Below are 27,170 nucleotides of genomic sequence, written 5' to 3' on the forward strand. Positions count from 1 at the left end.
AAATATAAAGAATTAATCACCGAGCACCATCAACCCTCACATTGCTCAAAGACCACTATTAGAGAATTGAATGAAACTTTAAACTGAAACTGCTCTACAGCCGATACACCCCTAAGGATTAACCATGAATCACTTAACACGACCTCACAATTTGCAATTGCTCTAGGCACAGTTTCTATATAAAAATAATTTTTAAACTTAGACCCTGAGGATTTTTTGCAGAGAGCTCATATAACTGAGTTGTAAAAGTAGAGAAAACTTAGTAGAGATTAAATTTTGAATAGACAACCACTACTTTTCTGTTATTGGTCTGTATTTTCTAAAAACTTGATTTCTTTTCTTTCTATAATTCACCCAATGAGCATTAAAAAACCTCAAGAGGATTTTAGGAGAATTTTTTTTTTCAATCAGATTCATGACAAGCCCTGTGTTTTAATACTGCTGCTACAGAACTATTCTCATAGGAGGCATCATCTCTGAACACACATGGTTGATATTTCCGAGCTGAAAACCTGCAGTGGTGCTGAATTGCTGATAGCAAAGAAGGACAAATTATACGTCTTTTTCTGCTGCAGCCACCACAACTTTACCACAGGCATTCAGACTGCACCTCGAAATGAGAACTGAGTTCAGATAGTATCATGATTCCCATTTCAGGGAGATGCTGTTTTAAAACAAGTCACTAACAAGAGTCTAACTAAGCACTGGCAGACCTTTTAGATCTTCTCACTCTAGCAGCTTCTTTCCTAGAAAGTACCTGAAAACCATCTAAATCCCTACCTATCTTCTAGATTAAGACTGGAGGTGCGAGAGCTTTCACAGTGGATCAGAGTTATACACTAGACACATATTTTTCGACCTTTTTTGCTTTCTTCCTTAAAAAGTTATTATTTCCCTTCCATTACTTGCCTCTACATAGTTAAGCTCCTTCAAGGCACTTGAGGTTGCATTTTTCTCATGTAACCTTACTGGTGACTGCCAATTCCTATCATATTCCTGGAATCCAGAGAAATAAATATAGGGTGATGGCAAGCCAGTCTCAAACTGGGAAGGAAGAAAACCTGCATGCTTTCCCCCAACTCTTCCTCAGTTTTGATTCTATAAGGGGACAGAGAAGAGACGGTATGAACTGCAAGGGAGGAAGTCTAGAAAACTCTGAGAGGTTGTCAGGAAAAGGGTTTATTTCCTGCAATAGGTGTGTCCCACACTTGCAGTGGAGGCTGGCATGAAGCATCCCCTAGTTCCTATGCAGATTTAGGAGATAGACACCACTCAGGTGTGGGGCAGGCTGCCAGGGAGGAGAGGGAAAGGCCCCTGAGTATGCCTGTAGCCTGGTTTGTGGTGGTTCCTACAGAGGGAAGCGGAGCTGACCCTTTTGCCTGGGTTATTCTCTGAGGGTATACGACAGTCCCGGACAAGCAAAAGGACCGAAGTCCCAAAGGTCAGGGCTGACGCTGTGCCCGTCTGGGTGCTAACAGTGGATACCGGACCCCGCCGGGTAGACCCTTCCCGGCCCTGAGGCGGGGACCAGGGCATCACGCATCCCTCTATTCACCCTCTCCCTCCTCACGCCGGCCCCGCCCGCGGATGCCCGGGGGTGGCGTGGGGGGAAGCCGGGGCTGCGAGGGGAGCCCGGGCAGCTCCAGCCTCCGTCCCACCGGGGCCGGCAGCCGCCCGAGGGGGAAACTTTCTGCCGGGCCGCCTCAGGACAGGGTCCTGGCGGGCGAACTCCGGCTTCAGGCGGGCCGGGAAGGGACAGCGGTGGTGCCACCGCCCTGGGCGCACCGCGGAGCCAGGCGGGTCCCGGGATGGGAGCGGGGTAAGCCGTGTTCGGGAACAGAGCCCCGGCACGGCGCTGAAGAAGGTGGGGAGAGTCCGCTGTTCTTCCTGGGTGCCGAATATTGTGCAAACTCCGGCAAATGGGACTTCAGCCCTCCAGCCCCAGTGCAGAGAGGAGAGGGGCTGGAGGGAGGCGAGGGGAGCGCAGACTTACCAAGCGTGGAACACTGAGAGGAGGAAGAAAACCGGCAGGAGCTTAGCGGACATGGTCCGGACAGCGCTGGCCAGGTGAGAGGTGCGGCAGGATGAAGGAAACGTTGCAGAATGTTCACATGGAAGGGAGAACAAGGCAGTGAGGTAAAGGTCTGTGCCTCTCCTCCTCTGTATTCTCAGCTTAATACCCTGAAGAAAACACTCTCTTCCACAATGCTCCGAGAAGGGAGGGGGGAGGCGAGAGGGAAAAGAAAAAAAAAAAGCAGCAGAAGAAGAAGTGGAACGAGGGGGAAATCCCCAGTGGAGAGGCTGCCAAGGCCAGGTATAAATCAGGCTCCGCGGGCTGACAGGTGTTCAGCGGGCACGGAGCCGCGGCGCGTCCCCTTTGCCGGCAGCCAGTTGCCGGGCGCAGCGGCGCGGCCTCTCCCGCTGCCCGGGCCGGCGCTGGCCGTGCCCCCCGGGCGCTGCACAGCGCGGAGCAGCCCGGGCCCCGCCGGGCCGCGGGGCGGGCCGGGCCGGGCCGGGAGGGGGGCGGGCTGGGGCGGGGGGAAGGGGCGCACCTTGCCCCCCCCCGCGGAGCGCCTGCCCGCAGCCAGCCCCGCAGCGCGGCACCGGAGCGCTGCCGGGGACCGCCCCGCATCGGAGAGCGCCTGGTCCCCGCTCGCTGCCCAACAGGTTCCCGCCTCGCCGGCAACTGGAGGAGCCGGGAAGTGAACCCTGCCCCCGCCCCAGCGGGCGCACACACACGCACACAGAGAGGGGGAGCAGCCGCAGTCAGCCGGCACTTCTCCCCGACATCTCCAGCCCGATGCCCCAGAGAGGGCGGCCGGTGGAAGGATCCCCCTGCTGTTTTGCGAGATGCCCTCACTCCCAAACCCCACAATCACTTGCCGAAAGCCCCCCCACCGCCCGGGGCTGGAGGTGCTCTCTTCAGACGGAGGGAGGGGGTCGGGTGCTGGTCTCGGGGCGATCGGAGCGACGGGCATCCCGATGTACACACAGGCGCAGATCCGTGTAATCGGTGCGGCTGCTTACACGGACAGAGAGACGAGCGCAAGGCAGAGTGTTTCTGTATGCCTCTGTATCTAGGTGGATGTATGCAGAAGTTTGCATGCACTGTACGAATGCATGGATACACATTTATATGCACAAAATATACCAGGAAAATGTATACACGGAAAAAAAGAAGAGGTCTACACGATCCTGCAGACCAGGTTACATGGACTTACGTGTATATTGTGAACTTTGGAGTAAATTAGGTTTTTCTGCTGTGAGAACTCGGAAATGAGACAACAGCCAAGTGTATTCAGGGCAAAAATAGTTTGGGTTTGGACAACTTTTGTCTTTCTACTCCACTAAGAACAGCACAGATCTGATTTTTAGCGACTTCAATTCTCTTCAGGTGTGTGGAGCTTTGCACTGGGCATCAGGGTAATTGAAATACTCCCCTTTGTTTTCAGAGTGGGAGGTGACAAAATTTCACTTACGTAATGGTCATTTGAAAACAAAAAACTGCCAGAGGTATAGCGAGTCACCGCTTTCCTGTGATCAGAAATCTCGGGAGTGTAAATCTCTTTTTCCTTTTCCCTTAGGCACAACTTCCATGTTCTGGGGGAGTCGTTTTTATTGTTTAATTAAAAAAAAATCTGCTGGAAGATGCAATCTTGCTGTTAGAATAACTCCTACATGATGCCTAGAAGAGCTGGCTATAGGGAGTTCTGCTCTAGAAGTTAATTTTTGAAGGAAGAATCCAGCTTAAGGAAAATCTGTCGTGAGTCAGGCAATTAACTCTCAGTTATTCACTTTAGGGGTTTTCTTCCAACCTTTCAGGTTTTGTTGGGTTTTTTATTTCTAACCTAAACGTCTCTTTACTAGATCATGCAGCAGTTCTTTCGCGTTTACTTTGGCTAATTGCAGTCACCATGAATTGCTAATAATCATTTGTTACAAGGCTTGTGCTCTTTTCCGCCACCAGCAGAGAAATGCTGGTGGAAGCCAGGCCGCCTGCTGCCCTGAGAAAATGAGGAAGGGAACGGGCGGCGAATGCTCGGGGGTTGCCTGGATTTCACCAGGAATAGCTATGCTGACGGTCAAGCAGCACGCTGATGCGCTGGTGGGAAGTTTGCGGGAACAGCAGCGCTGTGGGGCGGGGGAGAGGCGGGACGGGGCGAGCAGGGGAGCCACCGGCTCTCAGCGACCCGAGAAAGTCCCGGCGGCACCGGGCTCCGGCACTTGAAGGTTTCCTGAAGGCTGCTGCTTATGCCAGCATCATTCAGGGCCCCCAGGTCGTGGTTCCCATGTCCTGGCTCGCAGCGCCCGCGAGTTTGGAAAGCAAGGACGGGAAGCGCTCGTCCTGCAAGGAGGAGTTTCCCCTGCGCAGGTCACGTAGAAAAATGTGTATATTCGCACACACACTTAATTTGAATAAATCAAAGCTTAGCCCGGCCTCGGGACCCCTGCTGGGGAGCCCAGCAGCGCTGGGGCGGTGCTGCAGCATCGGAGAAGGCTGCGGCGGCCCGGGCCGGCGGCACGAGTGAGCCAGATAGCAGGTGTCAGAAAGACCCGGAGGAGAGACACCCCGGCGGCGATTTACGAAGAGAAAGGGTGAGGGCAGGTCCAGCTCGGCATCCCCGCTCTCGGCGGCCCTGCTCCGCGGGGACCCCGGGGCGGGCGGGGAGGGAGCCGGGGGCGGCTTCCCCGGCGCGGCGGCTCCGTCGGGCGCCGCTCCGCCTCTTCCCCGCCCGCCAGCCCCATCCCGCCCTCACCGCATCCTACCGCGGTGGCGGGATCCTCTGGCGGCGGCAGCGGGAAGCGCCTGGGATCGGGCTGGGTGCCCCACTCGGCGCTGCCTCCAGCCGGCGGCAGAGCGCTCGGCTCCCCCTGCGCCGTGACCGGAGCTTTATATGGCCATCGAGTCACTCAGACCTCGAGAAAGACCCTCACAGTGTCCCCTCTTTCCTTGCAGGGTGTCAGAAATCCCCGAAGTTCGATCGGAGCAATATGGTTCATTGATTATTAACTCCTCCTCAGGCTGTAAGAAAAAAGAAAAGGTGATGTTTAAGGTTTTCTTTCAGTTGTCGGTGAGCTACATGTTAATGCCAAAGGGATACTTTAGCATCACTCTTCATTACACCTCATGCCTCGGTCATTTCTGCTCCTTCCCTTCCTACTGATATGATTTTGCTTTTAAGCACACTCTCTGCCTTTGTTGAGCCTTTCAAATTGTATATTGAGGTAAGGGTCATGATCATCCAGCACAGGTTTTAACAAAAGAACATTTTATCATGCCATGTGATGATAGTAAAATGTTTATATTCTCAGTAATATTCTCCAACACAACAAAATGCATCCAACATTTTAACTTACCTTTCATTGCATTTGCACAGAAGTCGACTATCTTTTCAACCTGAGGGATACCTCTGTTGTATGTCTTGTTCAGTGGGGAAGTATGAATCTCTGAAAGTAGCTGTGCAGGGAGCTAGTTAGCATAAATTAGGGGGGAAATGCCGAGGAAAGGAATGGGACTCATGGATCAAATTCCTCACTTGCTAGAACTGGGAGCCCTGACTCAAGCACTGAACAGTTTGAGCACTTGTACTTTTCTGAGGTTCACTGTTGAAGGAGAGCCCTCCTGGTGGTTTTCCTGGCACCCCAGTGCTACCTATATACCATGAGAAGCACAGAAGGGAACTGGGGCTCCTCTGAGACAACGAAGGACAGACCTGAAACCTGTCTCCTACAGCTCCTGGAGTCCTCCAGCTGAAGGCTTCTTAGAGATTCCTAAGAGGCTTGAGCCAGTTTATTCTGACTGAAGGTCTCTGTGGCTCCTGCTGGAGCCTTTAGGGAGGAAACACTTTCTGTGTGCTCTCAGTTCTGTCCTTCAGCACAGGGTTCTGTGCTCTCTGGGTCGTGGACAGGATAGGGAGAATCCCTCCTGATGCTGCCGTGCTGCAGCTTTTCAGCAGCTTTGTACAGACTTGTGGCAGAAGCACGGGCATCCAGGGCAGGCAGGGCTGCTCCTCTGGGGCCAGACCACCCCTGAGCAGTTCTGAGAACATCAAAACCACCAGCCCCCAGTGAATGAAGAACTGAGCCCAGATCCACTGAGGCCAAAACTGCCTTGGGTGGCTGGTTCCAACAGTTATTAACATGTATATGTGTTAAGTTTCAGTGGGGGGGTTGCCCTCTGTGTAGTAATTTTCCTACCTACAAATCCAGCCAATCATTGTTGGTCCAGTCCATCGTAATCTATCAGAATTTCTCAAAAACTCTCCAAATTCATCTAAGTGAAAGATACTTAGTTGGTATCTTCAATCAATATTCTTCCTTTTAACTTAGCTTTTAGCCAGGGACTAATTTAAGCAGCAACTTTTAAGACATTATGACTGTAAGAAGTGATAATTGCTTTTGAGGATGGCACTGAAAAGGAAATAACACATTGCAGAATGGGACACTTACACCTGAGTCTAAATTAGGGGTAATTCTTGGAAGATCCTTCAGAAGTCCTTTGGGCTTCATAAAATCTAATTTCCCATCTTTCTATCGTCTCAAAATTGAGCAAATGTCTATAACAACTTAGTGGAAGATGCAAAATTGGTAAAGTGAGGATGTCATCTGAGAGTCACCATGCCATGACCATACTTATGTATTTGTAGTGACATAAAAACAAACAAAAGGCCAGAAAGGATTCGAGCAATTTTATCATTTCAGTGTCAATTCCAAACTGAGAAGGAAGGGTATTGGGGAAATACATCCTTATTACAAAGAACTTTACCTCCAGATTTAAAAAATCTGCAAGTGCTACATTCATCTTCTCTGCATAAAATGAAGAACAAAGCATTTAATTCATTTTTCTTCAAAGTTTAACTTAGATGTTGAGCAAGAATTTTTGAAAGAGGAGATTATTTCACAAAATCATTCATTCCTCAGTTTTGTATAAATATGTTCAGCTATCCCACAGAGGGCACATTCCATTTAGAAAAAAGCAGAAGACAACTCAAGATAACAGAACAGGGTTCAGCTTTAGAAAATACATTGTTGCTTAAATTCATCCTTGAAATAAGCTGGCACAGCTCAAATATCAGAAATTAAAAATCTCTTCAATTGCATTTAACTTGTTCCTTCACTCTTAACGGGTGCAAGGAAGGAAATTTGGCAGCAGCCTGCACACACTTCCCCTACAGTGCTGAATTGTTGTAATTCACTTCCCTTAACTCTTTTTTCAAGAAAGCATACATGAAAAACTCAGTGAGAAATAATTCCTGTTTTTTACTCCCTTTGGCCATGACTAAGCTGTGAAGTAGCTGTGTCCTGTGAGGTCCTAGTTCACCCATTCTGGGGACAGTGACACAGCTCACTCCATTCCTGAAAGCCCAAGCTACTTCCAGGGGATACCAGAGGAGGGTGATGCACATGCAGATACCACCCCAGCCTGGGGCAGGACAAGGCCAAGGTGTTTTGGTTGAGCCTGGGAAATGCTCCTGTCTCCCACAGTTCAGATATCATCTCAGTAGGCAGTGATCTCCCACACAAAGAGTTCCATTGACTGTGGAGAGATTTTAAATTGTGAGGTGGTTTATAATGCGAGGCAATAGCATTTAAGTATTCCAGCCTGGAATGTATCGGCTTATTGAGGCATCTTCCAGACTATGGAACTATGGAACTATGCTCATGCACAAGCACGTGCTGCAGGCAGACCCATATTTGTTGAAGATGACTTTCCACATAAGCAAAATAGATCAGATTTAGAGATCCTTTCACTGAGTCCTGCAATGGAGACCAGGAAATAATGGTGTAATACAAAGTAAGAGTCAGACTTGGGTGTTAGCAGATAAAACAAAGTACAGAAACTCTCTGGGGCAGACTCCAGAGCTGGCCTGGAGAACATGCTATTCAAAGATGGTTCTGAGTTTCTCATTCACAAAGCTCAGTCATGTAATTCTTCGAGTTTCTTACCTGAAGAAATAGCCAAGGGACTTAAAGTTTTGCCTTTCAATAAGCACTGCATTTTTTCAGGGATTTTTGATCCCTGAAGGGCCAAAGGGATCCCCCAAGGGGATTATGAACAAGGAGGTGTGTGGCTGCTCAAAGACACACAGGCAGGCTACATGAAAACAGTGATCCACATCCTCACCTCAGCTCAGGCTAGCACTGAATAGATGGGTGTGCTCTCTCCCTTGCTCTTTTTTATCAGCATCCAGTCACTTGTTCAGTCCCATGGCTTCTCTATTGCCCTCAAGAATTTATGCATTTCTCATTCCAGAGCATCAAACAAAAAGCTTCAAAAACAACAGATGTATGAGATTTTTTCTTGGCAATTTTTAGGAATGAAAGGGTTGAAGAAAAGACACAAAAGAAGCCAGTCAACTCCCCAGTCCCAGACCAGACCCTCACCTCAAAGTGAAGCATGAACTCTCCACTCTGTCCCCAAAAGATCATGAGATTGTTGCACCATAGCAAGATAGCACCTAATTCTGCAACAACTCAATTCACTGTGCTCACTTAAGACATGTCCCTTTCTGGGCAACAAGGAGGATATGTCACATGTGCACATGTGATCGAATATGTGCATGTGTGCTTTCCAGTTAATTCTTCATCTTCTGTGGTGTGCTCTTTGGTCTTTCTAAAAGGATAACCAGTATAAGAATGACATTTTGCAATCAAATGTTGAATGCATTTTTTATTTAAACATTAAGATTTAATTACAAAAGCTTCTGGAACAATTAAAGGATGCCAAGGAGGAAAGAGCTGAAAACTCAGACTGCATTTTCTCATTCATTGTGAAAGCAAAACACATTGTCAGCAGCAAGGCGTTTTATAGAAAAGTTTCAGATGGACAGTACAAAGACCTTTCTATCAATATTGTCACTGAAACACCTTGCTGTCATGAAACACATCTTTTTTTCTGATCACACTTCCTAATGTTGGTTGATTGGTTCTTGCAGTGGGAAACAAGTAATAATTATTGCAGAATGACTGTAATTATTTTCTGCTAATCTCTGCTAATATAACACAATCTTCTTCTTGGAAAAATGTCCAAACATAATTTACTTTACCCGGATAAAAATGTCTACTGATGTTGTCAGAAGTTTTATTTGCACAAGTATGTTCCTAATCTATGTTAATTTCATGCAATATAATTCTTTATTTTTGGAATAAATACCAAGAATCATTAGAGAGAATTCCTTGGAATGCAAAATCCAAACAAACTTCGCATTTTCATTTAAGGGCAAGATTCTGTCATCTTTATTTACATAAGTAGCATCCTGCTCCCTATGTTATTTCACTGCAAACTACAGTCTCAAGCAGTGAAAATCACCACAGTTCCCATTAGGATTTACTGCATTGTATTAAACTTCCAATGAAAATTGGGCCGAGCGGTTTTGACTGTGGAGTAATGCACTACCTGTAACTAGTAAAGGTGCTCAAACATAGCCCTACACTTAATAATTTGGCACATTTACAACTGGCGTTACTCAGTAACTTATCCGATGACAATAGTGGAGCTCTTCTGTAAAATATAGGTTAAGCCCATATTTGTATGACTGTACATCTGAAGTATAAAAACCACGATATGTAGTACACTTGAACAGTTAAAAAATATAACTTATTTTATTTGTAAACTATCAATGCAAGATACTCAGCAGCAAAGAAGCCATGTTCAATGTCTTCTGATCTTTTATAAAGATCCGTTGCTGTAAGTAATATAATCGTCTCCAAAACATCTGAGGTTACATGTAGAAACAATCAAGGCAATATTATTTGTACATATTATTAAACATGCAAAAAACTTCCTGAAGAATATTGCCCAAACGTAGAAAGTCATCTGGATTTCAAATTTTCCTTGGTAGCATCTGCTTTGTAAGTATGGCTCACATGTGGCTCCAGAGTACTTCAGTTTATTTTGGAGAATTGGCACCTTTAATAACAGGCTCCCTATTCAAATATGTGGCCCAGTAAACTAAGTTAAAAGTTCCAAACAGCACTGGAAAAATTATCCTGGACATTTTGTCAATCTTACTGATGCTGTTGTAAGTCTTTTTGCTTTCTGCAGGCTTTTCTTCTGCAGGCTTCACTGGAGCAGATGTAGTGTTTGAGATGACAGATGGGGCTGAGTCCTTTGGCATGTTTGGTGCAGGAGTCATCTTCCCGGTGCTGTAGGTATTAGTTGGTTTATTTCCCAGCAAGTTGCGCTCTTTTTTCTGCAGCATAAAGAACAAAATGTTATACCACAAGAACAGAAAGTGGAAACGTTCTCAAGATACTGATCCAAAAAGCTGAGCACCATAATCAAGCATGCTCATTAATGCCTGTTGGCTATTTTGACTATCAAACAGATGTTTCTGCCTTGCTTTTGTAGCCCTTATTCAAGCACAATTTTCCTTGATGGGAGAAAGCTGAGACTCACTTGGTGGACCCACATCCCACCCGGCATGTGCATTAGCAGCTTCTTTTATCAGTGAGATGGGGTCTTGCATCTGAAGAGGGTGCTGCCCCATAGATGTGAGCCTCATTTCCCCACCTGCTAAAAAAGAGTGTGGGGAAGGGCTCATTGCCCCTGCCAGCTTGGCCTCTTTGTGGGCTCTTTTGGGATGCCTGTGGATATCCCATGGTCTTTAGGAGATGATTTACTAAGAGTCAGTCCTATCCCAAAAGTTTCATTTCAGCATAAACTCAAAAGTTTGTGTTTTCTGTCCAAAGACAGAACCAGTCTTTGTTTCCTTTTTTTTTACTGTGGTGGGACCCTGATTCATGGAGCTCAACGTGAGCTTTGTTATTTATTTAGGAGAGCATACAGGGAGTGCTCTGCCGAGATACATTTCATGGTGTATGTCTGCTCTTATCTGAACTCTGATCATTGAAATCCCATGCCCCATGTAGCCAATGCCCAATGTGCTTCTGTAAGCAGTCCTCTTTATACAGATCATAGAGACTGGTAGTCTATTTCTGTGAAGGGAAGGCACCACATTTCCTTGCAAATTTTCCTCTACAGGAAGGTAAAAGTACGTCATGAGGTAATGAAATACCTTTTCCACAAAGAAGCTAAAAATTGACCATTCAGTTGTTTAAACTGGTTAACTGCTTTTTATTTCAGGTATTTAAAAAATATAAGTTGAGCACCTTGATTTTTGCAGCTTCCTGCGCTTTTTTGCCATCCCATGCCCAACTCCTCTTGGTGAAATAGTTTACTGTTGCAAATTCAATCAATGCCGAAAATACAAAGGCATAGCAAACAGCTATAAACCAGTCCATTGCAGTAGCGTAGGCCACTTTTGGCAAAGAGTTACGGGCACTGATACTTAAGGTGGTCATGGTGAGGACTGTTGTTACTCCTGCAAAGAAAAAAAGAAAAGAGTCAGAGATCAGTTTGTTGACCCTTGTGGGATCCCGAGTGAGTTATGAGCAGGTCCCAATTTGGCAGGATACCTTAGAAGGCCACATAAAGTCAGTCAGTGTTTGCATATCATGGTTTGAAAGAGTAAGAAAAAATGAAAACCTTCACCCTCAGATGTTTTATTCTATGGAGCTCTGATTAGTTCTAGCAGTAGTGTACTTAAATAAGGATTTTCAGGGTAGCACAAGCTCAGGGTTTATAACTGTCAGAATGAAGTGGGATTACTTATTTCATTTTCTTATACAGAGATTTCATGTTTAAAATTGTTGACTGTTAGGGGCTTCCTTGACTGTAGCTCCTCCTTTCCCATATGACAGTAAATGGCAAAACAGCCACTGCTTTCATGTGTGGGAAGATCTCCCCAAGAGCAAAAAACTCAACTCTCAGTTACAGCTTTGCAAACCTAGAATCAGTCAGCACAGTCATGCTACTCCTGGTATTCTCTCCATACAACTTGCTGAGCTGACTTTGGAACAAAGCTGCCAGCTGACTTCAGAAGGCCGGTACAGAAGAGTGACTCCTTTAAAATAGCTGAACAGTTTTACTTAATAAACTGTTCCCACTCCCCTTGTTTTTCATCTAGTAAAAATCTTACGTTTCATCAACCTTCACTTGAGAAAGTGCTTATTTTCTGCAATCTTCTAGGGATAAACCAAGTAATTTAATGACACCCCAAAGGTTTTTTCCATAACAATTTCTTCAGTAAATATACAATTTCTAAATGCAAAGTCATATTAATTTGTTTGATGGTAATAGAGATGTCACTAATTAACCTCTACATGGTTTTCCCAGATAAACATCCTGTAACAAAGATAAACAAAATGTCTTGCAGCAATATCTGCTTCAAGTGCTTAGCTAGGGTATACATTAAATATGATAATCCATATGTCTTTTTTTCTAAACCATCCAATATCCACCCAAGTGGAGAAAACCCAACACAAATCACACTACTCTGATTCTTCTGTCTTCTGTCCTTAATTTTCACATAACTGATTGACCAATTTCTGTCATAACTTTACAAAAACAGCTCAGACAGGGCTTTCAAATTGATTTTGAGTTAAAACTGGAGGAGAATGAAAAAACATTCACAACATCTCATGCAGAAATAAACAGTAGTGAACTGTGGTTTTGTTACAACAAATCACTTCCACAAGCCACAGAGATCCTATCTGTGTTCTAGGAGAAAGTGGGATACTCACCAAAGACAGTTCTAGCAGGGACAGATTCTCTGTTTAGCCAAAACGACACTTGTGATAAGATCACAGTCATAATGCAAGGAAGGTACGTTTGGATGACAAAATAACCGATTTTTCTTTTCAGATGAAAATGGGCTGTCATAATAGTATATTCACCTAGAAGACAAAAAATGTGCATTTGAGTAAAATAAGGAAGGCTTACTGATTTAGGGACTGAATGAGGCCAGCTCCAACCCCCCATTTGAGGATACCACTCAGCCATTCGTAATTTAATGAAAAATGTCCGGATTTCTGCGCTGTAGAAAAACAAGACTTGAGAAAGAGGTGCTGCTAGATCCTCACATTCAGTCTCCAAAGCAGAAGACAATGACTGCTACTCCTACTACACTGAAAAGCTGGAGTCCTCCTATGCAGCTAGAACGTTGTGATGTTCACAGGCTTGAAAATCTGGTTTGCTGGCACTGCCTCAACACTGTCTGGTTTTGACTCAGTCCTACAAACTTTTGTAGCATAGTAACAATTAAGGCCCTCGACTCTTAGAAACCTGATTTGGCAGCAGGATTTAACCTCATTAGGGAAACTATTACAGCCAAGCCATCAGTTTTCAGGAATGAAAATGGGTCCAGACACTCCTTCTGCACCACATTTTAAGGATTGCTAGTCTCAGAATCTTCTGTGAGAACTAACACTTTGCATATGGATCCTGGGATGTCTTATTAATCTGAATACCCAAATCCTTCAGATTGCTGGCCCAGGAAAAAAAAAAATCCTTCCAACGTATGCAGTGTTCCTAGAATTTGGTACACTTTAGCCCTTCAGAGGATTATCTGTTTCTGGATAGATATTGTGTCCTGTCTTGTTCACCTGTGAAATGAATATTGTACTGCCTGCATGCAGAGTTCCCTAAAAGCTGCCACAGCAGTGCTAAATTCCATTTCTTTTTCATATGCCAAATTCACAGCATTGCCTTAATATGCCATTTATCCGCTCCTTTGAATTTCAATAAAAGCCTAAATAAATGCACTCAAAAATCGCCAGACCAGCTGTCACCTTCCCTAATGTTTCAGAAAAAAATCAAACCTTAATCAGTTCTTTCAGATTGTTCGTGGAAAGCCACATAGTTGTTACTGAGGGCTATTCCTGGTGGTAACTGCTCCCTTGGTTCTTTCAGAGTATTTCTGGAAAACCATGTGGTTGTTACTGAAGACTATTCATGACAGTAACTGCTCCCCAAATCCAAAATCTTACTAGCTAAAAGCATGCTGCTATTTGCCTAGGAATAATAAGAGTAAAAAAAAAAAAAGGAAGAATAAAAAGCAATCCATCCCTTCCAACCTTAACAGTTCTTCACTGATATCAAAGTAATTTAAAAGCAAGCATCATTCAGTTGGGTACTGATCAATCAGAGTAAGGCCTGATTTGAAATATGTATTGTCCTTCAAGAACAACTATAGCTATAATCTCTGTTACAAGATTTGACTGTAAGAACATCCACAAAAGGAAAATATCCAACAGACTGATTCTGCCTTGAGTGGATAGCCTTAGCTGAGCTGTGGCCAGCATTGCTAAGCTATTAGATTTGGCAGATTACTTCTAACTGACAATATGGCTAATTAGCAGAGAACAGGTTTACAGTGAAAGGGTTTTTGCAGGTATAGCTGCACTCATAAACTACGCTACAGGAACTCTGCTATTCTGCATCAAGTTTACAGACCTTGTTCATGCTGAGGATTTTAGACAGAAAATGAAATAACACAGAAATACTTTAACTGACATCCTGCCTCAATCTTTATGTGTTTCTCTGGAGTCCGATTTTCTGGTGAAAAGGTTCCCTGAAGAGTGATGTGGAAATGGACACCGAATGCTGTGAAACTAGGGAGAAAACCCCTGTGAAGAAAAGCCTAATTCCCTTCCATTTAGTGCAATTTTGAACCAAGGAGGCTGAACATGCAGTGGTCTCAGGAGGAACCCCACTTGCTCTTTATTAAGGGGTATTTGCAGCAGGGACTGCCTGCCTGTAATCTCAGGATTACAGAGAGACTGTTTCTCAGTTGCTGCTGCACTGGGATGTGTTTGAGTCACAGTTTCCCTGCTTGCCACAGAGTAACAATGTGCATTATCGATTTTGACAGTATGCTCTCAGAGCTGGAATAAAAAAAAGAATCTACACAGCTTCAGAAGAGCAACAGGACCCTCTTTTTTTTTCATTTTTAAACCACAGAAAATGAATGCCTACATTCTGATGGCCCTCCACAGCTGATTTTTACCTTACCATTTTCTTTAACCTATCAAGATCTAAAATCACAATAAAAAATAATAATCACCACACCTTGATTTTGTACTTGCTCTCCTCCCAGCTGACATATTCTTTGATTTCCCATGCTGTCCCTTTTTAAAGATGTCTATACTAGGAATACTTCTTCCAGTAGATTTAGGGCTTAAGAAAACCACACAGCCTGGTTTCTAATGCCCTGGGACTGCTGCTTAAAGTAAAGCTAAAAGCTGCCTGAGTTGGCCTTTTGTTTATAGAACAAGACACTGGCTCTGTTGGAGCAGCAAATCTCCCTTTTACTTCTGCAAGGCCACTGTTTATCCTGAGACCATAAGCTTTCTTGAGCAAGAGCTAATTTTTGTTATAGGTTTACGTAGCACTTAAAAGAGAATCCTGTTCCTGATGGGGTCCACTCATCACTGCAGAAAACAAATTATTGTTAGTAAACAAAAACCAAATCTAATACTAATGAAAAGCCCTAGAGCAGAAATGGCTGCACTGTTTCATGGAGCTGTGCTACTCTGCTGCTGCTCTGAACGGTTTTTGTATGCTTTAAAAGCTGCTACAGTATTATTTTTGGTATCTAGTTGATGGAGTTCTGGACCTCACGCTTACAGATTTTCCACGTTCTCACACACATTATTCCATTGCCATTATGCTGAGATTCAATTGAGTACTTTAAGGAGGCTAGACCAGCCCCTAGGCTTGCTGTTTACTGGATATACCTGGACTCAGTTCTATCAATGGCTGTTCTGGCAAGATCTTGACATTAGGTACATTAGACACCTCCCTGACTATGCTGACATCCAGAATATTCTGGCCCATTAAAAAAATGCATGTTCCCTTTTATAGTGATGCTAGGGAAATATTCATCTCAAGAAAAAAAAATCAGAATTATTTAGTTCAAAATGAAGAGCTGAATTATTCTTTTATTATTTAGGCTTTGGATATTACAGAGCTCAGGCGCCAGCTGGCAGTATACAAAAGAGTGGGTTTATGTTTTGTTTTGTGCCACTGCAGATCCTAAGTTAACTATGAGAAATTCTGGGTATGAGGAACATAACTGGGCAACCATTTGTGGAAAGCAGCAAGATCCACTTGGACTCAAAATCTCACAACTGATTGTTTTCAGCACTTTTACCACCAGGGCATAACAGATGTTGGTTCTGTTGGAAGCCCTGTGAGTAGTCAAATGTCTTTCTCTCAGGTGAATAACATTTGGGGATGTTAGCACAAAAAAAACCCTCAAAAAATAAAAAAATCAAACAGCCAAAAAAACAAACAGGTGGCACATGACAGAGCTGTTTCTGTGCCATGGCTAAAATGTTCCAAATTTCAAGATTTGTTGGAGAATTAAGAGTGCCAGGGTGTTTTTTTTCTGAGAAGCTAGCCAAACAGCAGCTTGCCTAAAAATCAGCAGAATCCCAAGGAACCAGTACAGGTCTGGCACTTCCATTTTTAAAAAGTCTGCTAGAAATAAGGGCATAAATGACCTATGACATACACAAACATTTTGTTTATACAACTGCAAGGGCTGTGTGTGTCATAAAAGCCACAAAAAATCCAAGCACTTGGATTATGCAATAGCTATTTGGTTTTCCTTTTTCAAACTCAACAACTCAATAGAAGAAGAAATGCCTTCGATGGCCATTCGTAAGTAATGCTGATTACTGGCCTCCTACGAGCTTGATGAAGTCCAGAAAATCCATCGTTGACTGATGCTTTCTCTGTGCAAAATCGGATTTTTGTATTTTGCTAATCCCCGGTTACAATCTGTATCCCGCTCTTGGTGATCCACCCTGCAATCAGAATCCAGCCAGCCCAGATGTAACCCAGGACATTAATATAAAATCTTGACGTTGGAAACACAGCATTTATTAGCATAAATCTTAAATACGTGAGGGAGGTGTTTACTGTGTGGAAACTTTGGGATTTGTCTGGAGTGTTTCCTTGGGCTGAGGAGTACAAGAAGCTTTCACAGGCAAAGCAGCAAACTGGAAGTGGCCTGGAGCTGACACGCTGGAGCACTCACTGCCTGAGCTGGATGGTTTTCTTGCTCTGAGGAGCAGGACGAGGTTGTAGGAGATGCTCCAGTACATCCTTTGGATCTTTTTCTTGGCAACAATGAAGGCGAGAGGGGAGCTGCCATTCATTGCAGAAAACAACGCAGCTATGATGGTGAACTGGTAAGGAAAAAAGTGTCTTTACTTTTTAATGGGAGATAGTGACCACTGTTTATTTGTTTCTTTTGAATTTATGAATCTTGGCTTTAGCATCAGCTTTGTGTCTTGTGAAATGGGCAAGGGAGGGGCTGAATGTCTACAGGATGGAGATGGCAGTGAAATATAGGGTGGAGTGGCTGCCCAACGCAAGCCTTCCCTCACTTTGTGTCCTTTCTGGAGCACAAGGGGCAAGCTCAGATGTCCCCTCTTTATTTGCCAGTTGGAGCACAAAGTTCTATGCATCTTTATGTTTCAGTCCAACTAACTTTGTGTGCAAGTGTACATGTACCTGTTTTCACGTCTCCTAAATTTCCTACAGACCGTAAAAGCTTCCTAATTTAAGTTATACTTTGTACTTTGTTCCCTACAACTCTGCCCATCATTTTTCACCGGGGACACAGTGTATCACCAGCAGACTCTGCTGGGCTTTGCCTGCAGGCATTGCTCCCAGGAATGTTGCTGCCCCTTTCCGCGACCCAAGCCCCTTGCAGCCACCAGCAGTGGAAATCCCCCTTTTCTCCATGGCAGCCTATTTCATCTCCACCTCGTCCCCCTCCCTTCGCTGGATGCCACTAATGCTCTCCAGCCGAGTGCATTGCGTAACCTGGTTAAGCCCGGTCCTGGCGAGTGCACGTGGTCCCTTGTCCCGGCCCCGACCCCCCGGGACCGCCCCCCCAGCGGCACCCAGGGCCGCCCTTGCGTGGGAGCCCAGCGAGCCGGGGGGGCCCGGCTCACGCGGATGCCCGCCCGGGGATTAAAGCTGCTTTGCCTCCCTAATGCTGCCACATCTGGCGCCTCCGCTTCCACCCGGGAGGGAACGGGAATCCTCGGGGTTTGCACCTCCTCCGCGGCCACGTGGTGCCCCGGACACGCTGCAGAATCGAACCGAACCGAGCCGAGCCGAGCCGAGCCGAGCCCAGCCCAGCCGTGCCACAGTGGTCCCCCCCGGCCCCCCATTCCCCTCCTCCCACGCAGTTCCATCAAGCAATCATTTTAAAGCGATGATTGACACGGATCAAATGCGTGGGCTGGGCGGTGTTTGCCTCCCAGGGTGGTTCCTCCCAGGGGAAATAAGAAAGCAACAACGCTGGCAGCCTCAGCGAGGGCGATCGCCAGGAAACTGCGTGAGCTTCTCTGGAACTCCTGTAAAGACCAGGAGCTTGGACGTGTATTCAGTCAGAGCCCTGCGATATACCCAAGAGCCAGCATTTAACCCTCTCAGTGTTTAAATACCTCTGCTAAGTGGCCATGAACCCGCACAAGATCTCCCTAGCACTCCACATCCCACAGCTGCTTCCCTCATCTTACTGCAAAATAACCAGAGCCTGTGAATCTCCTCTCCTGCTCCAGCCATCAGCAAACCGTGGGATGGGAATATTCCCCCTACCTGTACTGGTACTGATGTTTTCTGTGCCCACGGTTTGTCCCATCAGGTGGTACTGGTTAAGTCGTGAGCCATCTTCAGCCACCACCACAGACGTTGTGGTGCTGTTAGTCCACACATAGATGACTTCAGAATTGGGATAAGCATCTGCCAACAAGGGAGAAAAAAAAACAGTAAGGAGTAAAAACCACTGTGTAATATTTTAGTGGATCCTTAACTGATAATGACAGGGAGAAAGAAGAATGGAGGAGTGAGAGTGAATGGAGAAAAACAAAAAAAAGATGATATAATCATGGTCCCATACGCCCAGCTCAAAAAATATTAGGTTGAAGCCTTCTAATATAAGAGATGTGTGGGATGGTTTGTGAAAGGCTGGAACAGTGGAAGTATAAATATAATCCATCACAACCACTCAATTTGAGAAAGAGCAGCTCAGACCTATACTCACCTCACTGGGGGTTCCTAAACCCCAGTAAGCTGCAAAAGGTATTTTGAAGTATTTGAAGTTGCCCCTCAAAAGGACTCAGACACCTCAAATGCCAGGACAACAGGGAGTCTCTGTGTCTTGTCCTGTCTCCAGGATGGAATTCTAGTGATGCCATGTGCAAGTGCAGGGTCTGGTGTGTATGCACTGACTGGAATATGTACGTGAGGGTGAGGACATGTGGATAAAGGAAGCTAGAATGTGCCTGCCTGTGCCTGTGATGCTGAAAAGCAGACACAGGATGCAGGGGTGAGAATGCATCAAGGAGAGCAGGAATGGGGCAGGGAGCTGCGAGGAGAGAGTAGTGTTTGTGCATAGGAGAATGGGTGGTGGGAAAACACCTGCACAACTGCAGATGTGTTTGTGATTTCTCTCATGCTCATTTAGAGGTCCTAGGAATAAAATGTTGTCGCAGTACTGCCAAATCATTCCTTCTTCTATAATGCTGCTGCAATTTTTAATTCTCTAACACCCAGAGTGATCATAGTATTATAAGGGAATCTCAGTTTTCTTTTACAGTCAGTCAATGCCGGGTTTAGATTTTAAACCTTCTCTGCAGATGGTCTCAAAAACCCCAGGAAACAACTCTATATTTAATTATATTTTATTTAATACAAGTAGCTCTCACACTTTTTAGAACTCCCCTAGCATTGAAAGCTTTCAGGTCACATTCCTGTTAAGCATGTTACATACACTAGGCTGGAATACATTGTACTAAAATTTCTGGAGAGCAGACAAGGCTTACTCCACAAATGGAAGGTGAAAAGCAGGTAGGTGTGGAAGTGGTCTGAAGTCAAATATTAGTATCTCTTTGCTTTTTAACTTGGAAGATGGGAGTACAGAATGTTTCTTTCTGGAAAAAACCTGACATCCTCAGGAGACAATACATGGTGGCTTTCCAGATCAGGACTTGAGAGTCAAGAACAACAGGCTAGTTGAACGGTGTGTACTCACTCCCTCAGACTGTGGGTTTTGTTTGCTAGAGCAAGTGAGCTTCTTGGAAAGATGCAGCTCCATGGGGGACTTACAAAAAATTCATAGGCATTGGGTCATAGGAAGTGGGTCAACATGAGCTTCAGAGGCACTGCAAGGGCAAGAAATGTGGTAAGGTGATCCGTGGATCTATAAAACCAGGAATGTCAAGTATAAAATGGAAGCGATCTCAGTTCAGGCTAAGAGCACATGTGTAGCACAATGAGCTTCACCTGAATGCCAGACCAGGTAGCAGGGAAGAAAGCAGCACCTTCTCTGCACTGTTATTAATGGCACTGAGTTGTATGTGGGAGGCAGGGCACCAGGCCTAGAGAGACCTTTGCTCTGAGTGTTTAGGGCTTTTCATCCACACCTCAGAAAATACATAGAAATAATGAGGACAGAGAGGCAGAGAGAGTTCAAAAGGTTACAAGTACCTCCAGGAACTGGAAAATAAGTCATGATTTGAAACTTAAGCAGCTCAGCTTATTCAGCTCTCTGACAAAAAGCTGAGCTGTAGCTCAGCTGAGTATAGATACTTGCATACAGAAATATGAAACCAGGGTGGATCTCTTGGACTACTCACAAAAGGTGCCTAAAAGATGGTTCCAGGCAGATTCAGATGAAGAACAGGGCAGAATTTCCTAACTGGGAGAGAGGTAATTATATAATGGATAATCTTCTGAGAAAAAAAAATTATTAACTACTGTCACTAGGAACACAATGATAATTTGAAATATTTTTTTGTCAAATATCTGACAGTTGCTGCTGTATCCAGGGCTGGAGCTGATCCTGGGTTTGGAAGTTGAGAATCTACAAATATTTCATCCTTTGTTAGCCATGCAGGACTGCCCACATGCCTTCCTTATGCTTGTTATTTGTAGCTCTGCAGTAAAATTACTGTAATTACATGTCATGATCTGCTTTGAAAGGCTAAGAAGGAATGTATTCCCTATTTCAAAATATTTGCATCATAAAAAGTAATGGAATTTCACCTTCCCTTTAGAGCTGAGATACTTCATTATCTCTGAGATGGTTACAAGTTCACAATGTACTGTAAATAATTTCAAAGCCAGTTCTGGAGAAGGCAAGAGGGAGGAGATGGTTCCATTTTAAAAAAGTGATGCAGAAAGCCCTCCTTTTTTCAAATGCTTATCTGGTCGGTGTTGTTCATGTGCTGATTATCCCCAGAGAATGTCGAATTTGTTTAGGTAGATTTGGGATTGTTAGAAAATTTGATTCTTACCTGTGTTACTTTGCAAAAGTATGCAAAAAAATGTTTCTAACATGCAAACTAACTATGGAAAGAAAAGCTCCTAACAACAGCATTGGACTTTTTTTTTTCCCTGGGATGGGCTAGATGTATCCCAACTCAGCACTTCCCTGTTTCTGCAATGATCCCAACCACCAGGATAATCGGGTTTTTCCTGTTTTCTGATGATGATACACATTAATTCATCCTGACTAGATGCTTCCCAATGGGAGTACTGTAACCAAATTCACTGAAATTGCAATCACAAAGGAATTTTGGCCTGTAAGGGTTAACAAGAATTCAGATGCTTTGGTTCTCTCCCCTGGGAGAGAAAATCATTCAACACCTCTCCTGTGAATTGCAGCCTTCACTGGGTGCTAAAACACAGCAGGGGAACAGGGCTGGGGGCTCCTACGCTGCAGGCGTCCAGCAGCTCCTCTTGTCAGATACCTGCAATTCAGACCACAAGGTGCCAAAACTCCAGATCTCACAGGTATGCCTGAGCATGACTTCATCAGGCTCTTTTCTTTTGAAACCACGTCAGGGAAGGGGGATGGCAATCCCAGGCCAGCTGGTGAGAAGAGAAAGCATTCAGGCAGGCAAGAGCACAGCATGAGGCCAGTCCCTGCCTGGGAGGAAGAGTCCTGTCTGTAGGTCCTTTCTCACAGGATTGTGAGGCTACAAGACAGAGAGCTGTGTCACTGCTAGGCCAGGAGTAGAGTATCCAGGGGAGAAGGGAGAATAATAGCTCATCTAGAAAAGTCTCTTGTGCAAGGGCAGGATGGTTATAGCCAGGGCTTTAAGACACAAGAGGATAACAAATATATTCCTGTGGGGTCCAACCCAAACCAATGCAACCTGCAGTGATTCTACCTCCTCAGGAGAAGTCTGTCACATTAGGAATAGCATAAATTTACCCCCATCTGGATATATTCTATTGTGATCAATCACATATATGATATGATCCTCATCTGTCTTCCATGCAAATATGGTTTGTGTTTTAAGAAGCTCTAATATAAGTTTTTTGACTTTGTGCCTCCTTTCCTTACTACACATCAAGTTCTGACAGGAAAAAGCCACCCCATGCTCCTTGGTGTGGCAGCTGACCATCTCTTTTCTGGTCATCTAGATAAACCTCGAGACAGATAAGCCTGTGTACTTTTAGCAGGTAGCTGTCTTCCTACTGCAAACCTTGTGCCACACCTTCACAGAAGCCTCAGACTCCAGTTATCCCACACTTGGCAGCCAGAAGCTCCAGCTCTGTGGCTGATAACCCCTGCAGTATAATTAGGCATGGTCACATTGAAAACTGGAACTGTGGATGTAGTCTAGAATTATGTTATTTTGCTATTGGAGTAGAAGAACTAATGGAGACATGGTATTATTCACTGACACGTCAAATTTTGTAAAAACATTCTTCCACTTAAGCAAAGCTTCCAGTAGGCTGCCTACTAGCCTTGCTTGCTGGAGCATTGAAGAACTTCAGGTCTTACTGTTTAGACATATGAGAAAGGTGTACCAATGAAAGGAAATATGGAAATATATCATCTCCGTTGCATTACACACAGGGTGGGGATGTCTCTAAAAGGGTGATAGGAAAATGTAGTTGCAGCTCTAGGATAGCAAGCTGAGAAAATAATGCTGGTAGTTTTGCAAAAGCAAACTCAACTTCAAAGCCACTGCAAATCCAAGTGAGACTGCTTGGTGTTTATTCTGCCTTAAGCAAGTGCATGTCTTCTGGATTTATGAATCCAAATAATTAATCTTGTGTTCTTTAAAATAATTTTGTTGTCTTGTCAAAGACAGGAGGAAGCCTCATTAAAGTATCCTTTCTCTTCTATGCTCACTTCTTTGAAAAAGGAAAAAAAAAGATAGCACTTGAGATGAACAGCTAAAATTGCAAAGAAATAGAATTTATTAAATGTGAGAAAATGACAACAGACATTTATTTCTACTGGACAGTTGATAAATGGCTGCAGGCTTATCACCTACCAGAATGATGAAAGAAATAATACCTTCTCTTATTTATTTATTGACAAGCAGGTCTCTTTCCCTGCTCCTGTACGTCTGGCAAGGAAAGCCAGACAGTCTTTCTTATGCCAGTGAACAGCGGGCAAGGGAGAGACCACAACCAGAGAGGAATTACATTAAGATAAAGTCTAGCAAAGCACAACAGTGAGTGGGTAAGACCTGGAGGATCCCAGACATTTGCCTTGGCACTGAGGATAGCCCTGTTTTCATTTGCAAATGAAACAATGTGAGCAGAATCCTCCCTTCCACTGAAAAAGCAACTCACAAGCAGAGTTTTCTCCTGCCACTGCCCCCACCACAGGGCAGTAGTGATATCTGTAGCAACTGACAGACACTCTCCTTCTTGCATTTCTTTCCCCTCCGTATTTGAAAGAAACTCCAGGGGTGGAAAAAAAAAGTGGTAGTGGGGAAGAGAGTTTCTTGGCACCTAAATGTGGATGGATGAACCCAAACTTCGAGTCTATGGAACCCAGACGTATTTCTAGGACTGATTTTTTTTAAGCTGTAACCCCTGAAAAAAAATCACCACTGATATCTGCCAAGAAGTTTTCATTCCTGCATTATAAGGCATCAAATAATAGAGAAGCAAAGAATCCCTCTCCAACACCCCCTAAACCCTTTGACAGACCTCACAGGAAGCATAAAGCAGTGTTAAGTTAAGGCAGCATGTTTGGATGCCCACTCAGCATGCTTAAGGTACATTCCACAATTAAACAGAGCATTTATCCACAAGCCATGGCTGGAACTTTCCTTTCAGAAGGAAATGCTAGCTGGATGTTGAATTAACTTAAAGAGATACTTTAGAAAGATGACTTCTCGTTTGTTTTCTATTTTATTTATTCCAATTGTGCAGTTATGTTCTAAGCCTTTATTATCGTGACTTTTAGTACATGCCACAAGGATTGTCAGATTGCCTAATCTTGGGAGTATTGCTAATCCCTGCCAAAGCCTGTTGATTGGGGAAGATGTGCATAAAATTGTCAACTCTTTTAGAAACTCTAATTACAATCTGAATACACATACAAATATCTATCTTATCTAACCATTACTGTATTTGACTCACTTAGAGGCTGTTATATAACTCACTAGCAATCCAGATTTACAGCCTCTCAGACTCCTGCAGGCTGCAAAACAGCACTGCTACTAAGCCATCATGTACCAGCTTGAATTCTGAGAGTCAGGCTGGATTTCTTGTGGTTTGTGCAGAAATACTTTGTAGCCCATTACAAAGCATCTGTCAACAGTTGTGCCTATGTGACTCAGGCCAGATTTGACCTCCATAATTGGAATTTCCCATTAAAATGACTTTATAAGAATGACCCAATATACAAATGAGATCATTCTATAGGAAGAGCAAATGGAAAATAAATCTAGTAAAAATGTACTTTTAAATATAAAAAAACGCAAGACATAGTACTAATATGCATAGTCTAGGTCTTGGAGGAAATAGCTTTTTGTAAAAATAAATTTTTAACGTAAAATAGCAATTTAAATATTAAGAGAAATGTATTCACATATTAAATGATTAAGAGCCTAAAATAAAGACTTTGGCATAGTGTGATGAATTCTGATGTTCTTGGGAGAATTTTAGGGTTATGGCAATTACTTTAGGGACGTGAAATCATTAAAATTGAGACTGATCATTTAAACTAGCGTGAGTTTACAGTATATGGATAAACAGCAGGCATGATTTTAAATGCATCACAGACAAGAAGTGTAATGTGTACACTGGACTACAGATTCACATAACACAGAGTCACAGGACAGCAGGGACTGGTGGACACCTCTGGTGATCATCTGGTCCCACCTCTGCTGAAGCAGGGACACCAAAGGCATTTTTTCCAGCAGCATGTCCAGTCAGGTTTTTAATATCTCCATGATATTCAAATCACTGTAGCCAACTGTCAATCTCCCTCGACAACGTGTTGCAGTGTTCAGCCACTCCCACAGTAAAAGCACGTTTGCTTCTGTTTAGATGGAATTTAATGTTTTTTTAATGACCACTGGCCCTTATTCTGCTAGCGGGCACTACTGAGCAGCACCCAGCTCCCTCTTCATCTCTCATTCCCCAATCCCTGCAATTTCTACAGATGGATTAGGACCCTCTGAGCCTTCCCTTCCCCACGCTGAACAGTCCAAGATCTCAGTCTCCCCTCACAGGAGAGATGCCCCAGCTCTTCAGTGATTGTTGTGGCCCTGCACGGGATTCTCTCCACAAAGTCTCTATTCTTCTTTCATTGGAAAGCTCAGATTTGCCATGCACTCAGAATGGTTCCAGATGTGAATAAAAATGAAATGCCCAGAAGGAAATGTTTTTGCAATGACACAGTATCATTGTCTGTGACAACAGAGGACATCCAAGGAGGAAATTATTCACGAAAACTGATGAAACTGATGAAAAATTATAGGACACCACTGGCTGTAAAACAGGCAGTAGAAAAGTCCAGTCATACTAAAATGTTCATTTCTGTCCTTCCTGAAATTAAAATAGAAATAAAATTTGGTAATATAAGTAGTATTCTGTATGTTTTCCTGATACAGTTTTTGATCTTGTTGTCACATTCTGCAGGGAATAGTATAGGATGTTCTGAAAAATGTGCCAGACAGGTCTCGAGAGACATCATTACTAAGCAACACTAATATACCCTAGTGATCATTGCTAAAAGAATAAAGCTCTAAGTTAGATCAAAATGATTCTTTTTCAGAATATAATTTACAAGTCACCTCAGGAAAAGGTGGGAATAAAAATTTGGCTTTGGAAAATAGAAATTTTGAAATAGAAGCACGGACTGTACCCACAGGGTGGTGAAACATACAGAACTGAAGATGTCTGTCAAATTCATTTTGAGACACACAGTTTTTCAAAAGCCATTTTCTTTGGCTTTTCAACGGAAGAAATCAGGTGGAAGGTCCTGCATAATTTTAGAAGTTCCAGTTAATGGGAGGAAAGTCTAAACATGACCCAAATTTGAGGTCAAAAATATAAAGCAAAGGGAAAAAACCCAAACCGAAAGCAACTGTATATTTTGGAGGTTGGATTCATGATTAGCATAGGCAAGTCTGCTGACTTCTTCAATACAATAAATTGACTGTTTTCAAGTTGATACACTGAATCACAGTCATACTGATGATGGATGTAATACAAATACTAATGAACAGTGTCATCCTAATAATTCAGTCAATTATAGCACCTTCACAGGATGCAATTGCAGCATTTAAGAAGAGTCCTGAGCTGGGAGCTGTGCAGGGTAACACAGAATGTCTCCTAAGAATGATCACCAGTGACAGCAGCTCTATCTCTCCCCATCGTGCTCACCCATACCATGAGGGAGCAATAAAAGGGATGCATCTATTTCCCAAGCACTGGGATTGCAACTGGGAGTGACTACTTGCTGTGAAATCTGAGACACAGGCAGTAAAAACCAGACATGGCACACTGAACTGAGCTGTGTGTCTCAGGATGGCAGATTCTCAAGGCTCCACTCAAAAAAGGAGAAAAAAAAAAAACAACCCAGCAAAGAAGATGTTTTTCCACGGTGCAGCCTGGAGCATGCCAAACAGCAAAGAGACATGTAGGTGTAGATAACTCTGCCCCTCATGGTGTGGGATGCCTGCCACAAGCTGCCTGGAAGAGGTGTCTGAGCAGGGTGTGCTGTGGGGATGTTACACAGCCAGTGCTCCAAGGTACCAGCAGTGCCAGGTCATCCCCCCAGGGCTCCTACTTCCCTCTCAGAGCTGATGTTAGGGAGCATCACGCCTTCCTTCTTTTGCCTCTTCCCAGTTCTTCTTCTCACTACAGTCAGTAGTTGTAACATAACCTCTTTCTTTATTTTCAGATTTAGTGGCAGCTGTTTCAGTCTAGAACTAACCTGAGAATTGTTTTTACATTGCATCTAATGGTGGCTATACAACTGCTTTTCATATGGAACTTGTCAAAATCTGGTGTGCCAGCCTCTGATCCTTTTCTTTTT

The 27,170-nt window shown here is 44.1% G+C and overlaps 2 protein-coding genes and 1 long non-coding RNA gene across 11 annotated transcripts in view; 1 reads left to right on the forward strand and 2 right to left on the reverse strand.

The window, feature by feature from the left end:
• Window positions 1-2,383, reverse strand: part of GABRG3 (gamma-aminobutyric acid type A receptor subunit gamma3) — a 291,225-nt gene extending 288,842 nt beyond the window's left edge. The window contains exon 1 of the mRNA XM_014892603.2: window positions 1,994-2,383. Coding sequence (XP_014748089.1) covers window positions 1,994-2,046 — 53 coding nt within the window. The 5' untranslated portion in view covers window positions 2,047-2,383. The remainder of the gene's footprint in view (window positions 1-1,993) is intronic.
• On the forward strand, window positions 1,675-14,910 carry LOC148224881 (uncharacterized). The gene is made up of 3 exons (XR_015801611.1): window positions 1,675-2,314; window positions 4,958-5,042; window positions 8,317-14,910. It is a non-coding gene; the product is annotated as an uncharacterized LOC148224881 (long non-coding RNA).
• GABRA5 (gamma-aminobutyric acid type A receptor subunit alpha5) overlaps window positions 8,657-27,170 on the reverse strand; it is a 57,477-nt gene continuing 38,963 nt past the window's right edge. For all 9 annotated transcript variants that reach the window (XM_088159955.1, XM_088159954.1, XM_088159949.1 and 6 more), the window contains 4 exons: window positions 18,464-18,607; window positions 12,586-12,738; window positions 11,113-11,324; window positions 8,657-10,193 (listed from right to left, as the gene is read on the reverse strand). In XM_088159955.1, the coding sequence (XP_088016081.1) occupies window positions 9,891-10,193; window positions 11,113-11,324; window positions 12,586-12,738; window positions 18,464-18,607 (812 nt within the window). In that variant the 3' untranslated portion in view covers window positions 8,657-9,890. The remainder of the gene's footprint in view (window positions 10,194-11,112; window positions 11,325-12,585; window positions 12,739-18,463; window positions 18,608-27,170) is intronic.

Source organism: Sturnus vulgaris, chromosome 2 (assembly GCF_052056855.1).
Source record: "Sturnus vulgaris isolate bStuVul1 chromosome 2, bStuVul1.hap1, whole genome shotgun sequence".
Classification (NCBI taxonomy): domain Eukaryota; kingdom Metazoa; phylum Chordata; class Aves; order Passeriformes; family Sturnidae; genus Sturnus; species Sturnus vulgaris.